Source organism: Lemur catta, chromosome 1 (genome assembly GCF_020740605.2).
Source record: "Lemur catta isolate mLemCat1 chromosome 1, mLemCat1.pri, whole genome shotgun sequence".
In the NCBI taxonomy this organism is placed as follows: domain Eukaryota; kingdom Metazoa; phylum Chordata; class Mammalia; order Primates; family Lemuridae; genus Lemur; species Lemur catta.
This window is the reverse complement of record NC_059128.1, coordinates 77,806,986-77,819,691: the sequence shown is the minus strand read 5'-3', so window position 1 is coordinate 77,819,691 and position 12,706 is coordinate 77,806,986. Positions and strand designations below refer to the sequence as shown.

At 49.4% G+C, this 12,706-nt stretch overlaps 2 protein-coding genes across 4 annotated transcripts in view; one reads left to right on the top strand and one right to left on the bottom strand.

Moving 5' to 3' along the window:
• LOC123630528 (stereocilin) overlaps positions 1-6,042 on the top strand; it is a 46,467-nt gene extending 40,425 nt beyond the window's left edge. The window contains exons 22-32 of the mRNA XM_045540250.1: positions 1,342-1,477; positions 1,893-2,089; positions 2,264-2,354; positions 2,570-2,726; positions 3,357-3,526; positions 4,080-4,235; positions 4,632-4,774; positions 4,963-5,111; positions 5,362-5,459; positions 5,551-5,698; positions 5,902-6,042. Of these exons, the coding sequence (XP_045396206.1) occupies positions 1,342-1,477; positions 1,893-2,089; positions 2,264-2,354; positions 2,570-2,726; positions 3,357-3,526; positions 4,080-4,235; positions 4,632-4,774; positions 4,963-5,111; positions 5,362-5,459; positions 5,551-5,698; positions 5,902-5,990 (1,534 nt within the window). The 3' untranslated portion in view covers positions 5,991-6,042. The remainder of the gene's footprint in view (positions 1-1,341; positions 1,478-1,892; positions 2,090-2,263; positions 2,355-2,569; positions 2,727-3,356; positions 3,527-4,079; positions 4,236-4,631; positions 4,775-4,962; positions 5,112-5,361; positions 5,460-5,550; positions 5,699-5,901) is intronic.
• Positions 6,043-6,253: 211 nt separating this feature from the next.
• Positions 6,254-12,400, bottom strand: CKMT1A (creatine kinase, mitochondrial 1A). 3 transcript variants are annotated; one of them, XM_045540306.1, is made up of 11 exons: positions 12,308-12,400; positions 11,988-12,051; positions 11,158-11,343; positions 10,362-10,560; positions 10,063-10,158; positions 9,454-9,675; positions 9,222-9,307; positions 8,980-9,103; positions 7,202-7,336; positions 6,719-6,844; positions 6,254-6,501 (listed from the first exon to the last, which is right to left on the bottom strand). In XM_045540306.1, the coding sequence occupies exons 3-11, from the start codon at positions 11,304-11,306 to the stop codon at positions 6,385-6,387; spliced, it is 1,254 nt and encodes a 417-aa protein (XP_045396262.1). In that variant the 5' UTR covers positions 11,307-11,343; positions 11,988-12,051; positions 12,308-12,400; the 3' UTR covers positions 6,254-6,384. The 3 variants fall into 3 exon arrangements, with proteins under 3 accessions (XP_045396262.1, XP_045396252.1, XP_045396243.1); XM_045540296.1 differs by lacking the exon at positions 12,308-12,400 and adding an exon at positions 12,215-12,302; XM_045540287.1 differs by lacking the exons at positions 11,988-12,051; positions 12,308-12,400 and having other exon boundaries at positions 11,158-11,652.
• Positions 12,401-12,706: the final 306 nt, after the last annotated feature.

Genomic DNA, 12,706 nt, shown 5'->3' with positions numbered 1-12,706 from the left:
GTTGTGGCCTGCCAACTAACTTTAATACAACCTACACCACATGAATATAGATAGAGAATCTGAAGTGAGGAAGCAATGGTCCAATTCTGCCCCAGAGGACTGTAGTCTGACTAGGGCACTGTGTTCTCAGTGTGTTCAGAGTAGGTAAGAGAAAATATATGAAAAATGTGATAAATGCCTTCAAATACCTGAGGGGCTATCAAGTAGAAATGAAATTGGCATATTTCTGAATGGCCCCATTGGGCAAGCCTAGGATTGATGAATGAAAATCAGATTTCTGCACAATATAAGGAAAATTGAGGTAATGAGTTCCTCCTGGTTATTCACCGGAGCTGTCCAAGCCTAAGCCAAATGGCCCCATGGCAGAAATGTTGTAGAGCACATTCAAGTATGGGTTGTGGGGAGAGAAGACAATGAATCTAAGGCTCCTCCCAACTCAGAGATTCTAGGAGTTCATCAGTATCTCACTCATATGCTTCTTTTTCCATTTTACTCCCATCCCATGCCATTGCCATCTGAACTGTAGGTCAAGGTAGGAAAAGGCTGGTGTGACAGTCTTCCTGGGGACATGGTGATAATAAAAGCAGCTGACTCCATTCTTACATTTTTATAGGCCTTTCCACAGATTTTGGCTCTTGTATAACTTGGCCCAGTTCCAGAATTGGCAACCCTGGAGAGAATACAGGATGTCATTTCTGACTTCTGGGCAAAAAGTTTTTTGTTTTGTTTTGTTTTTGCTTTTGCTTTTTAAATGCCATTCAAATCTGTTTAAATGTGTGGGTTCTCTGAGATAATTTAGAATCTCAAGGGCCTGGATGAGGAAAACTCATTTGTGAAAGAGGGATAAGAAAAAATACCTATTTTACCTCCAGGTCTTGTCATAAGGATCAAATAAGATAATACCTGAAAGAACTTTGTAAACTATATAGTGCTGTACAAATGAGGAGGGACCTCCTCATGACTAGAGGAAAGGTGGCCTTGTGGAAAGAACAGGAATTGGGAGTAAGACTCCACCATTTGATCTCTGTGAGCCTCAGTTTTTTAATCTATAAAGTGGGGAAATTTTAGTGGTACTTAATATTTGGGGCTTTTGAGTCCATTCAATCAGACTTGACTGTTGTTTCTTTTCAGGAAGGCTAGAAATATGTCACTACCTTTGTTCTCACCTTTCAAGTGCAATGGTGGGAACTGGCCGTGGGGCTGTTTAATGTCAATTCCTGTCCAAGGTCACTGGGTTTTGTCTGGTGTTACATCTTATCTGGGGAATGTGGGGTTCTGTGGTCTCTTCTCAACTTGGCTTAGTTCCAACTGAGTGCTTCTGTTGTCAAATTGCTATAATAGGGTCCAGTTGATGGACAGACTGACCAATGAATCCATTATGTTAGTGGTGGAGCTGGTACAAGGAGCTCCAGAGCAGCTGCTGGCACTGACACCACTCCACCAGGCAGCCCTGGCAGAGAGGGCACTACAAAACCTGGTAAGAGTCCACCCTACCAGACTCAGATCTGCTGCCCTGGGCAATTCTTGCCCCTCAGACAATGCTCCCTGACCATCTTCTAGGCCCAACCCTCTACTTCTTGCTGCCAAAGAGATTTCTGTCTACAAGGCCCTAGCCCCTAGATCTGCCTTTGGGTTCTATTTCTTGGTAACCTACTTCATGTTTCTTGTCCATACTCCTTGGAGTCCAAGATATCCCTTGGATTCCTCCTCTCAGTCTTTCTTCCTGTTCCCATCTGGGCTCATTGTTTAAGAAAGTGAACAAAGGCAGTGAGCATCGTAGGATGCTGAGCTGGGAGCAGGAGGGTGGGAAGGTCAAGGGGCTTGGTATCTTGAACAGCATCTGGTACTCTGAGTCAGAGGTGCATTGTCCAAGGTCTGATGCCCCTTTCTAGGCTCCAAAGGAAACCCCAGTCTCAGAGCAAGTGCTAGAGACATTGGGCCCCTTGGTCGGATTCCTGGGGATAGAGAGCACACGACGGATTCCCCTACAGATCCTGCTGTCCCATCTCAGTCAGCTGCAGGGCTTCTGCCTGGGAGAGACGTTTGCCACAGAACTGGGTTGGCTGCTGGTTCAGGAGCCTGTTCTTGGGTATGGACCTTCGAGAACTTCAGATTCTAACTCATCCTACACCCAACCCCTCAACCACCCTCATCAGTGGCAGCCCATTTCATATTCTTAATGTCCCCAATCCTAGCATGTCCTTTTTCCCCATCCTTTTCCTCACAGTTTAGCTCCCCAGCCCCTGATCTTTCTATCCCCCAGGAAACCAGAGCTGTGGAGCCAGGATGAAGTGGAACAAGCTGGACGCCTAGTATTCACTCTGTCTACCGAGGCTATTTCCTTGATCCCTAGGGTGAGATGATGGAAGGAACAAGGGAGGGAGTAAATGCAAACAGGGAACTGGTGAGCTGGTCGGGGACCTAAGGCCAAGGAGGCTGAAGACAAAGGATGTGAAGCCTGGATCAGGGGGAGACTTCTAAACAGAGACAGAACTTTGGAATTACAGCTGCAGCAGCTGATCCTGACCCTGTCCAGGTCTCCCCACCCTCCTTCTACTTTCTTATGCAGGAAGCCTTGGGCCCAGAGACTCTGGAACGGCTTCTAGAAAAGCAGCAGAGCTGGGAGCAGAGCAGAGTTGGACAACTGTGTGGGGAGCCACCGCTTGCTCCCAAGAAAGCGGCCCTGGTAGCTGGGATTGTGCGGCCAGCTGCAGAGGATCTTCCAGGTGAAACTACCCAAATACTCATATGTCCAGGAGGGCATATAGGACAGAGTATCAAACGATGCAGTTGTTGTGCAGAAGTCTGAGCTGCAAATGTACAGTGCCTTTTGAGCAGATTTGCACACTTTCTGCCCTCTGGGCTTGAGTTTTCTAATCTATAAGGCCAAGAGGTTAGAGAGAGGATCTTCAAGTCACTTCTAGTTCTAGGTTTCTATAGCTCTGGGAGTTTATAATCCATTGAGTTTTTAGCCCAGAACTCCCATTTTCTCTTGTTTCTATAAATAGCTGACTCAGCTCTAGGTTGGCTAAATGTGGAGCTCTCTGCTGGGGAGATTCCTACAAGGAAGAGACATTGTGGGGCTAGAGACCTGTGTTCTACTCCAGCTCTACCATTAGATCCCCAGGCAACATCTTCAGTCTTCCATCTATAAAATGAGGGACTTGTCCTCTCCAATCACTTTTTTTTCTAATATTTTCTGAACCCTATAAACCTAATCCTGCAATAATCCCTTAACCCATACTGCCCACACTGTCCCATCCTCCAAAGATTGAAAGGGTCATTCCATCTATAGATATCTCTCAGGGCACATTTTAATACTATACTGACCCCCTGGCCTTGCATTCCCCCTTCAGAACCTGTTCCAAATTGTGCAGATATACGGGGGACATTCCCAGCAGCCTGGTCTGCCACCCAGATTGCAGAGATGGAGCTCTCAGACTTCGAGGACTGCCTGGCACTATTTGCAGGAGACCCAGGACTTGGGCCTGAGGAACTACGGGCAGCCATGGGCAAGGCAAAGCAGGTTAGGGATGGAGAGGGCAACTGGGGTTGGCCTTGAGGAAGGTGGTTGGGTTTGATATGGGACATGAGAGAATAGAGAGTTGGGTGAACAGTGGGGAAAACAGGAAATAAAAGAGTTGGAAGGTTTGGATCACAAGAAGGAGGTAGGGGGATAAATAGTGAGGAAAGGGGCCTAGTGCAATGGATAGAAAGACTAGAGCAGTGTTAACAAATTTTAGTGTGTTATCAGAATCTTCCGGGGAATAGGTTTTTAATGCTGATGCCAGGGTCTCATGCTAGACTGACTGAATAGCAATCTCTGGGGAAGAAGTCTCAGCATCTGCATTTTAACAGGCACCTCAGGCTCTTCTTTCCTACTTACTCTAGGGTCTTTCAACACCTTAGTCAGAGAAATCACAATCCAACTCTCTTATTTTACAGTTGAGGAAACTAAAGAAAAGGCAAGTAATTTGCCTAGAGCTATACAGCTAAGGTCAGAGGCAAGATTAAGACCCAGCATTCTGACTCCCAATCTAGTGCTCTTTCCATTCACATTGTTCCTCTCTTTTTCCTAGTTGTGGGGTCCCCTCCGGGGATTCCGTCCTGAGCAGATCTTGCAGCTGGGTAGGCTCTTAATAGGTCTAGGAGATCGGGAACTACAGGAGCTGGTCCTGGTGGACTGGGGAGTGCTGAGCACCCTGGGGCAGATAGATGGCTGGAGCTCTCTCCAGGTAACACCTTCGCCCCTCCCTACCACTCTCCAAACATCCCACAGACCCAGTCCTTTAGGTCATCTAGGGCCCAAGGAATTTTTTCCCGTGGCCCTGCCTGGTCATTCTTTCTATCTTTTCTTGATATCCCACGCTATTAACCTTAGGGACCCTGTGATTTATACACTCTGAAGCCCTGGACACACAATACTCTCTCCTGCCTCTTGTCCCTGAGTCCTCCTCTTCTTTTCCCCTTTTCTTTTTTGGATCCTCAACCTTCCCCATGACTACTGGATCCTTAGGTGTTAATAATAACAGAATATAATCCAGTAGCACCTATCATTCTCTGATCACTTCCCCATCCATTAATTCCCCATAACTTCTCTCCTTATCCTGTGCCCCTTACCCCCACCCCAGCTCCGGGCTGTGGTCTCCAGTTTCCTGCGACAGAGTGGTCGGCACGTGAGCCACCTGGACTTCATTCACCTGACAGCACTGGGTTACACGCTCTGTGGACTGCGGCCAGAGGAGCTACAGCATATCAGCAGTTGGGAGTTTAGGTCATCTGTGAAGGGGGGTGTGGGAGGTGGCACTGAGGTAAAGGGGGGCTTACTATGGGAGGGAGGGATCATGAAGGTGTGGTCTCATAGAGGAAGGGACCTCTTTTGAAGCCATCTCTTCCCTTGTGTCGTAACCACAGCCCTCATCTCTGAGGCTGAATTCTCTCTTCCTTCCCACTCTTCTACAGCCAAGCGGCTCTATTCCTAGGCAACCTGCATCTCCAGTGCTCTGAGGAACAACTGGAGGTTCTGGCACAGCTCCTTGTGTTGCCTGGTGGCTTTGGCCCAGTCAGTAACTGGGGGCCTGAGATCTTCACTGAGATTGGCACAATAGCAGGTGGGAAGGCTGGGCCACTGCTTGTGCTTGGTGTCAGGGTTTGGTTTCCATACCACAGGTAGACTGGGTGGAGGACTGCCCTGGGAGTCTCAAGGCAGGGGTCTGAGAAGGAGTTTAGGTAAGGGGCTGGAGATGGGTTGGGAATGTCTGTGGTAGCATACTTTGGGAGCAATTGGAGGTCTACAGGTTTGAAGCGAAGGGAGGTCAGCCTAAGACAATGTTTGGATGTCCATTCGACTTGTTTCAACAGCTGGGATCCCAGACCTGGCTCTTTCAGCACTACTGCGGGGACAAATCCAGGGCCTTACCCCTCTTGCCATTTCTGCCATCCCTCCTCCTAAATTTGCTGTAAGTATTGATGGACTGGGGTCTAGAGTGACCACAGGAGAGCTAGGGCCCAACAGGGACTAAAGAGATGCACTGATTCCTGTACCCCCAGGTGGTATTCAGTCCCACCCAACTATCCAGTCTCACCAGTGTTCAGGCTGTGGCTGTCACTCCTGAGCAAATGGCCTCTCTGAGTCCTGAGCAGCGACGAGCAGTTGCATGGGCCCAGCGTGAGGGGAAGGAGAGCCCAGAACAGCAGGGTGAGTTTCCAGCTGTGCATCTTGACCATCCATCTCCTGACCCAGAACCTGACCCCTAACTTGGTGCTGTCTGGCTTTTAGAACCCACTCAGGGAGGTCCCTGGAGTGAAGGGGGTCAACAGGCAGAGAGAGCTTGTTTCCAAGTATCAATGCTTCTTAGGAGCAGAGTTGTGATATTGCTCCCATTCCCCATCTCATTTTAGGTAGAAGCACAGCCTGGGGCCTCCAGAACTTGTCACAACCTTCCTGGGCCCTGGTATTAACCATCAGCTTCCTTGGCCACCTGCTATGAGCCTGTCTCTACAGTTGAGAGATACTGTTAAATCATTAAATCATAATGAATAAAGTGCAAACAGAAATGCATCCTAATTATTCTCAGGAAGCTGATGAGGAGTATGGGTAAAATGCTAATGCTTTCCACCCACCTGAGAATCAGTGTTCCTGGCATGCCTTATCTGGAGTGGCTTCCCATCATAAATACCCCACTGCCTCTTTTCATTTCCTGGAGGCTGCTCCCGCCTCATCCCCACCATTAAAAATAACACGGACAGCTGGAGCACAGCAAGGAATCTTTACTAGGGTGGAGGTAGGGAGCTGGGGAGGGATGTCTGGGGCAAGTAGGAAGGGCCACCATTAGAATGGGCAGAAGTCCTGGGGATCTTGAGCCATCTGTGGGGGATGGGGAGTTAATGCTGCTTGTGGATGAGAGGTGCAGGGATGCGGATATCCTGGCCTCTCTCCAAACGCCGTTCACAGTCAATCAAATAGTTTACTCCATCGATGACCAGTTGTACCAGCTCCACCTGAAGGATACTAATCCTTGATCTCTGCTTCCCACAATCTGACTTTCTTTCTTTAGCACTGACTGACTTGCCTGCTCTGGGAACTCATTTCCAATTGCCTCCCAACTCAACCTGAATTTTATTTCAGATTCTATTACATTCCTGAGGCTCATTCACTGTCATGTATCAACCCCCACAGACCAATACCTCTCCTCACACTAATCCCTTAGGATCTCACCTCTGACTTGCCCAGTCGGTCCAAATTAGAGATGTCAAAGACGCTGCCTGTGGCAGCAGTGTCCACTCCTCCAGTACCACGTTTTTGGAGTCTTAGGTTCTCCAGGATCTTTGGAAAGCGGCTATCCTAGAGGGGAGATAGGGATTGGGGGCAGGGCCAATAGAGGCAGAGGCTGATCCTACCTGAAAGATCCCTGAACCTGTTCAAAGCTCTATCCCCTCACTCTTCAATTTATTTTCATTTATTTTTTTATTTTTTAGAGACAGGGGTCTTACTGTGTTGCCCAGGCTGGTCTTGAACTCCTAGCCACAAGCATTCCTCCCACCTCACCCTTCCAAGTAGCTGGGATTATAGGCGTGAGCTACTACACCTGGCTCTGACCTTTTAGCCACATGTTTGACTCCTTTCCAAAGGGTCCACTCCCTCCCCATCCACACTTCCCTTCCTCACTCACACCCCTCTCTAAACCCACAGCTCCTTTACTTTGCTTAGCAGGGGCAGTTTGATGTGCACTCCTGCCCGAAGTCCAGTGCCCAGGTTAGATGGACAGGTCAAGATGTATCCCAAACGCTCATTCCACATGAACTCCCAGCCACGCTCTTGGATTAGCCGCTCCACCTGAGTCCACAAAGGTTCTGTTAGTGAAAAATCAGGAATATGTAGACCCTCCCTTAGCTAGACTCACAGGAACCCTAGAAATACATCTAGAACAGAAACTTGGGTGTGAATGAATGATATTATTATCATTAACACATTATCATGCATGCATGTTGTAAAATTATGATGTACATAATGGTAAGATTGTGGATAAATATGTATGGAAACAAAGAAACTTGAGGGAGTGATGCACTAAAGATGATCTAGAGCAATGAACAGAGGTGGTAAACTGAACTGAGAAAGGATTGATCATTCAATGAACTCTGAATGCATCGGTTCTCTCTGCCTTGCTAATGAGCCTAGAGCTTGGAAGGGTCTTTTCAGACAGAAAATGAGGGCATAAGATTTGTAACAGGAAGAGACAAGACAGCCTTCTGTTAGCCACAGAAGGAGCACATGTGAGAAAGTAGAGAGAAAGGTAAAAACAGAGCAGAAAAGCCAGCTTCATAGGTGTGTGTGTGTGTTGGCGGCGGGGGCATGGGAAGGGTATTTTTGTTTCATTTGACTATCCTAATCATGGAGATGACTGTTAGAGTTGAAGAGATGGGGATCCACCAGAGTGATGTACACAGAGACCACTACCCTGAGTAAAGTGATCCTGTTCGTAGTTCAGAAAGAACCATGGTACCGGGGGCTATCATACACACTGAATAGGGGAAACTTCTTCCATCTAGAATAATAATGCAGCTAACACTGTAACACTTATTGAGCACTTACTGTGGACTAAGTACTTCACCTGCATTATTTCACTTAAGCCCAACAACAACCTAACACATAGAAAATCTTATTATCCTAATTTTCCAGATGAGAAAACTGAGGTATATAATTTAAATAGTACTTCCCTACCCACTCATAGAATATGTTACCTATTACTTGCCCCAAAAAGTAGAAACTTCCCAGCTAGAATCTAAAAGAGGAGCTCCCTTTCTTTGCATGTCCAAAATAGAACTGTATATATGAGAACATACTGTAAAAATTTGGTTTATGGGGATTTCTAATGTGGAATTGAATATGGAGACCCAGTCCAAATAGGATTTGAGGATTCAGTTCAACCCCTCACTTAGAGCCATGTATTCTAGAACTTGAGCCATTCTGTCTTCCTCAGTCTCCCTCCCACTCTCAGCTTAAAGCCTAGACATGATACTTTAGCCAGAATGACAGAATCCAGAGTCAAGCCCTACCTTGGCTGGGAACTAGCTGATTACATTAGAATCATGAACACACCAGTCTCTCATCCCCTACATCAATCCAGGTGCAAACGTTTTTCTTATCTACACACCGCACCATCCCACAGCACACACCTCGGGCACTGACCTGCCACTCAGTTATTCCTTCTTTGTATTATCTGGCAACTGCCTTATTTAACTCCTTAGGTTCCTGACATTCTTTCTCTCTTCCTGTTTTTAGGGTGACTTTATGTGCTGGTTTTTCCAGGACAGTCTTGGTTTATACCTATTGTCCTAGAGTGATTAATGGTGACTTTTTTTTTTTACTATCAGAAGTGTCCTGGGTTGGTTGATAAATTATACTGTCAATCTACCTGTGCTACTCTTTGGTTTTTCTTATGTCCTCCCACTTAGCTCCCCTATACACTCTTCTCCAACCTCTTTGAGGCCTCGGCAGAATCTTTCGAACACTCTCTTCATGTTGCCACCCTTCTCCATGGAGATGACCCGTGTATGATCCTCCTCATTCACCCAGATCAAGAAGCTCTTCTCATTGTTGTGCCTGACGGCAGGAGAGAGGGTGGCACAGAGATCAAGAGGCAAGGCAAGAATTGGGGGAGACAGAGAAAAAAGCATTTATGGGGGCATGAGGACAAAAGAGATAAGGAATAGCTTTGTACCAGATTCCACGGGCATCTGGCCAGTCTCGAGCCATTCCTGCTGCAGTCAGCAATGGGGACACAGGCTTATCAAATAGAAAGTGGTCCTGGGAAGAGTAAAGGGACTTTGGTTAAGAATCCTTCTGGTAGCCCCCAGGCCTCTCAGAGGCCGTCTATCTCATCTGGCCAGCCTCCCCTCTGGCTCTTTTTTCCATCTTCTCCCCCCACCCAACTCCCTCTCAAAGCCCCTCACATCAATAAGCTGCTGCTGCTCAGCCTCTGTCATCTCACTGAGCCTATAGTAACGTCCAGCCAGGTCACCCTTCAGACCACTCAGTGCATCCACCACAACACGTTCCACCTCTCGTCGCTCTGCCCGCGTGCAGGCTGGAGGCAGACTGAGTCCTCGGATACTTCGGCCAGTTCTTACTCTTGAGGACAATACGTACCTCTCATCAAAGTAGCCAGAACGGATCTGGGGGATAAGAGAAATGACTATAAGTCACAGAAACACAAGTGAGTGGGAACTGAGGACGCTTGTGGAAGGAGAGACCTTAGGGATTGGAGGGCTCTTTAGGTATTCCTCCTGCATGCATTGGAGGGAGAGGTCCTTTGGGCAAACACTCCAACTGAAGGGGGCACTGTGGACCCTCCCTCAAACTGCCCATCTTGGGGCAAGGTCATTCTCATCTACCTTCTCATCTCCATATATGCTGCTCCTTAAGATATGATTCTTTCCCAACATTAAGATTTAAAGCTCAGCAGTATATGACCATGAGTCAGGAAATAATTGAGGTGAAGGGATTGGAGAGAGAGTGTTGTACACAGACAATGCAAATCAGAAGTGAAATATTTGACCCACCTTACTAGCATCCAGATCAGTGGTGTGCTTCATTGTCCGGGGATCATACCCATTGTGTCGCTCTTGGATCACAGGGTCAAACAGGTCAGCAAATACCTGAGGGGGATTTAAGAGGGAGAGATGGTTAAGGAGAGGGAATCCCTTCTCAGACTTCAGTTGTGAATTAATTTCACTGGGTCAGAAAACTTGAGTATGGATGGCTGAGAGTCTTGAGGGAAGTGAGGGGTCTTCAGGGGGAAGAAGCTGGGATTACTGGGAAGATGAGGTGGATCACCAGGGAGACTCTGGGGGTGCCCTACCTCATAGGTCTCCTCATCTCCAGCCACCATGCCCACAGTCTTGATGAAGGGGTGGCCAGGGTTGTCCACGCCAGTCTGGATACACTGATCTAGCGTCCAACCAGTGGGTGTGGTCTTGTCGCAGAGCCGTGCATAGACTGCTGGGGTCAGGTGACTGGCCATGCAGTTGTTGTGCTTTCGGAGGTCTGGGTACTCAGCGCTGGGGAGGGGTACCCAGTAACCATGGAGGGAGGGCACAGGGGCCCAGACCTAGTGCAGTCGGCTGGGAGCTGACCAGTTAGCCATGTCTGGCTTTGCTCCACGTGAGGAGGGAGAATCAGAAGGAGGCTAAGCCTTGGTAATCTCTTTAGGGACTTTCAGGGTCTATTCTTTCCCAACAGTTCTAGCTGCCTCTGGCTGGCCAGCTCAGTTCCCCCAGACCTGTTCAGTTCTTTCCTCCCATGAGCACAACATTAGGGATGGAGGAGGGGAAAGACTAAGGAGGGGAATTCAGGAAATGGGGAGGAATAGCAGGAAAAGGAGATGGAGGAGAGCAAAAAGGATCCCTGGCCTTACAGTTAGGGATTTGGCCAGTGGGTATAGCTCGCGGGGCCAGAGCTGGTCTTGACAGGTGCCGACGAATGCTCTTACTTTATGGTTTTGCCCCCCACCCCCACCCCACTGAGGTTTCCAAATTCCCCCAGCTCCAGGCCTTGGTGATTATAGCTCTTCTCTGTTGCCCAGGTTCTCATCTCTACCCCCACCTTCGTTCCCATCACCACCAGCCTCCCCTCCCCCGCGCCTCAGGCACTGGTACCTCGGGGGATACAGCCTCCTTCGTTCACTGGCGGCTCGCACAGGTTCCGGGCGGAGCAGAAACCCAGCGGCTACAGATCCAGCTCCGGCCAAAGCCAGGAGCCTGAGCCCCGGGCGGGCGGACAGCAGTCGGGAGAAGGGACCAGCCATTGCTTGGGGGTCCGGCTACGGGATCCCGGAGCAGGAGCTGGCGCAAGACAGGAATCGGGAGGGGGGATGTAACCGGACAGGCTGAGGGTCGGAGCTGGGTACGAGGCTGAACCCGAAATGGGGGTCGGTGAGGAGGCTGGAGCCGGAGTGGGAGCCAGTCCCAACCAGACTGCAGGACCGGCGCAATGAGCTAGTGGCGGGCGGAGGAGAGGGAGGCCCGAGCCGCAGTCTCCAGAGGTGGGGCTCACACAGGCCCCGCCTTCCCGCCTGCCACAGCGCTAGGTGTGCGGGGGCGGGGGTGGGCCGCACCGGCCAGGTAATTAGCGGGGCTGGAGACTCGCACCCCCTAAAGCCGAGGATGTAGGCCCAGATTAGGATGAGGCCGTCCAGATTTCAGCACCAAGTAAAGGACAGCACCCACGGGGACTAGCGAAACCCCAATACCTCCCCCACCCCCCTTGGTTTAACTCGAAACCTGATCCCTCTACTCTGTGGGTGTGAAAGGGTGACATTGCCCAACCTCTTCTCTGCTTTCCGCCTTGCCCCAGCAACCTCTCCATCTTCCCGGGGGAGGCTGCCGCGGGGAAACCGCGGAATAAACACAGATACCAGGGGAAGACATGAAGAAAGCACAGGGTTAGAGGCAGAGAGTGGGACAGACACCCGCTGGCTCAAGGTCACCTTCTCCTTAGAGGCTCTTCCTTGTCACACCTGTGCTCTTCTTACAAGGTCGAGAAAGGATTCCCTGAAAGGAATCAGAGAAATATTAACTCTTACCCCCTCTATGCTGTGTCCCCCACCCCCACTTTGCCCCCAAGTCTGAAGCCCTGCTATTTCTTGCCTCCACTTCTCACGATCCCCCCACTTTTATTTTCCTCTCCCACCCTCCACCCCATCCCCTACTTCACCTTTGATATTTTACTTCTCTGAGTCTTTTCCAGGCTCAGACCTGTTTGCTGCTTACAGGACTCCCTCTGAGTATGCCCGGGGAGCTTGCCTACCTGTTGGTTGCACTGGGTGTGGGGTTGGGGTTGGGCAGGGAATTGTTGGCTTCCTCTTCCTGGTCTCCCTTCCCTTCCCTCCCTGTAGCTCCTAGTTCCCGGGCTGGAGAGGAATATAAAGTGGGGTGAAGGGTGTGGTGAGATGACTGGGTGTGGGAATGGAACAGGCAGGTAGGTACAGGTCTCCAGGCACCACACGTGTTTTGCCTCTTAGCTCCCTAATGCTGTTTAATCTGGAGTGTGAAGGCAAATGGTGTACAAGGACATAAGGTCATCAGGGAATCTTCACCTTCCTCCTAGTCCCCTCTCCTCCTCTCCTCATAAAGTGCATATTCAGATTTGAGGGGACTTTTTTCCCCACAGTTCCAGGTATGACTTGACTTTTGTCCTGGCAGGAAG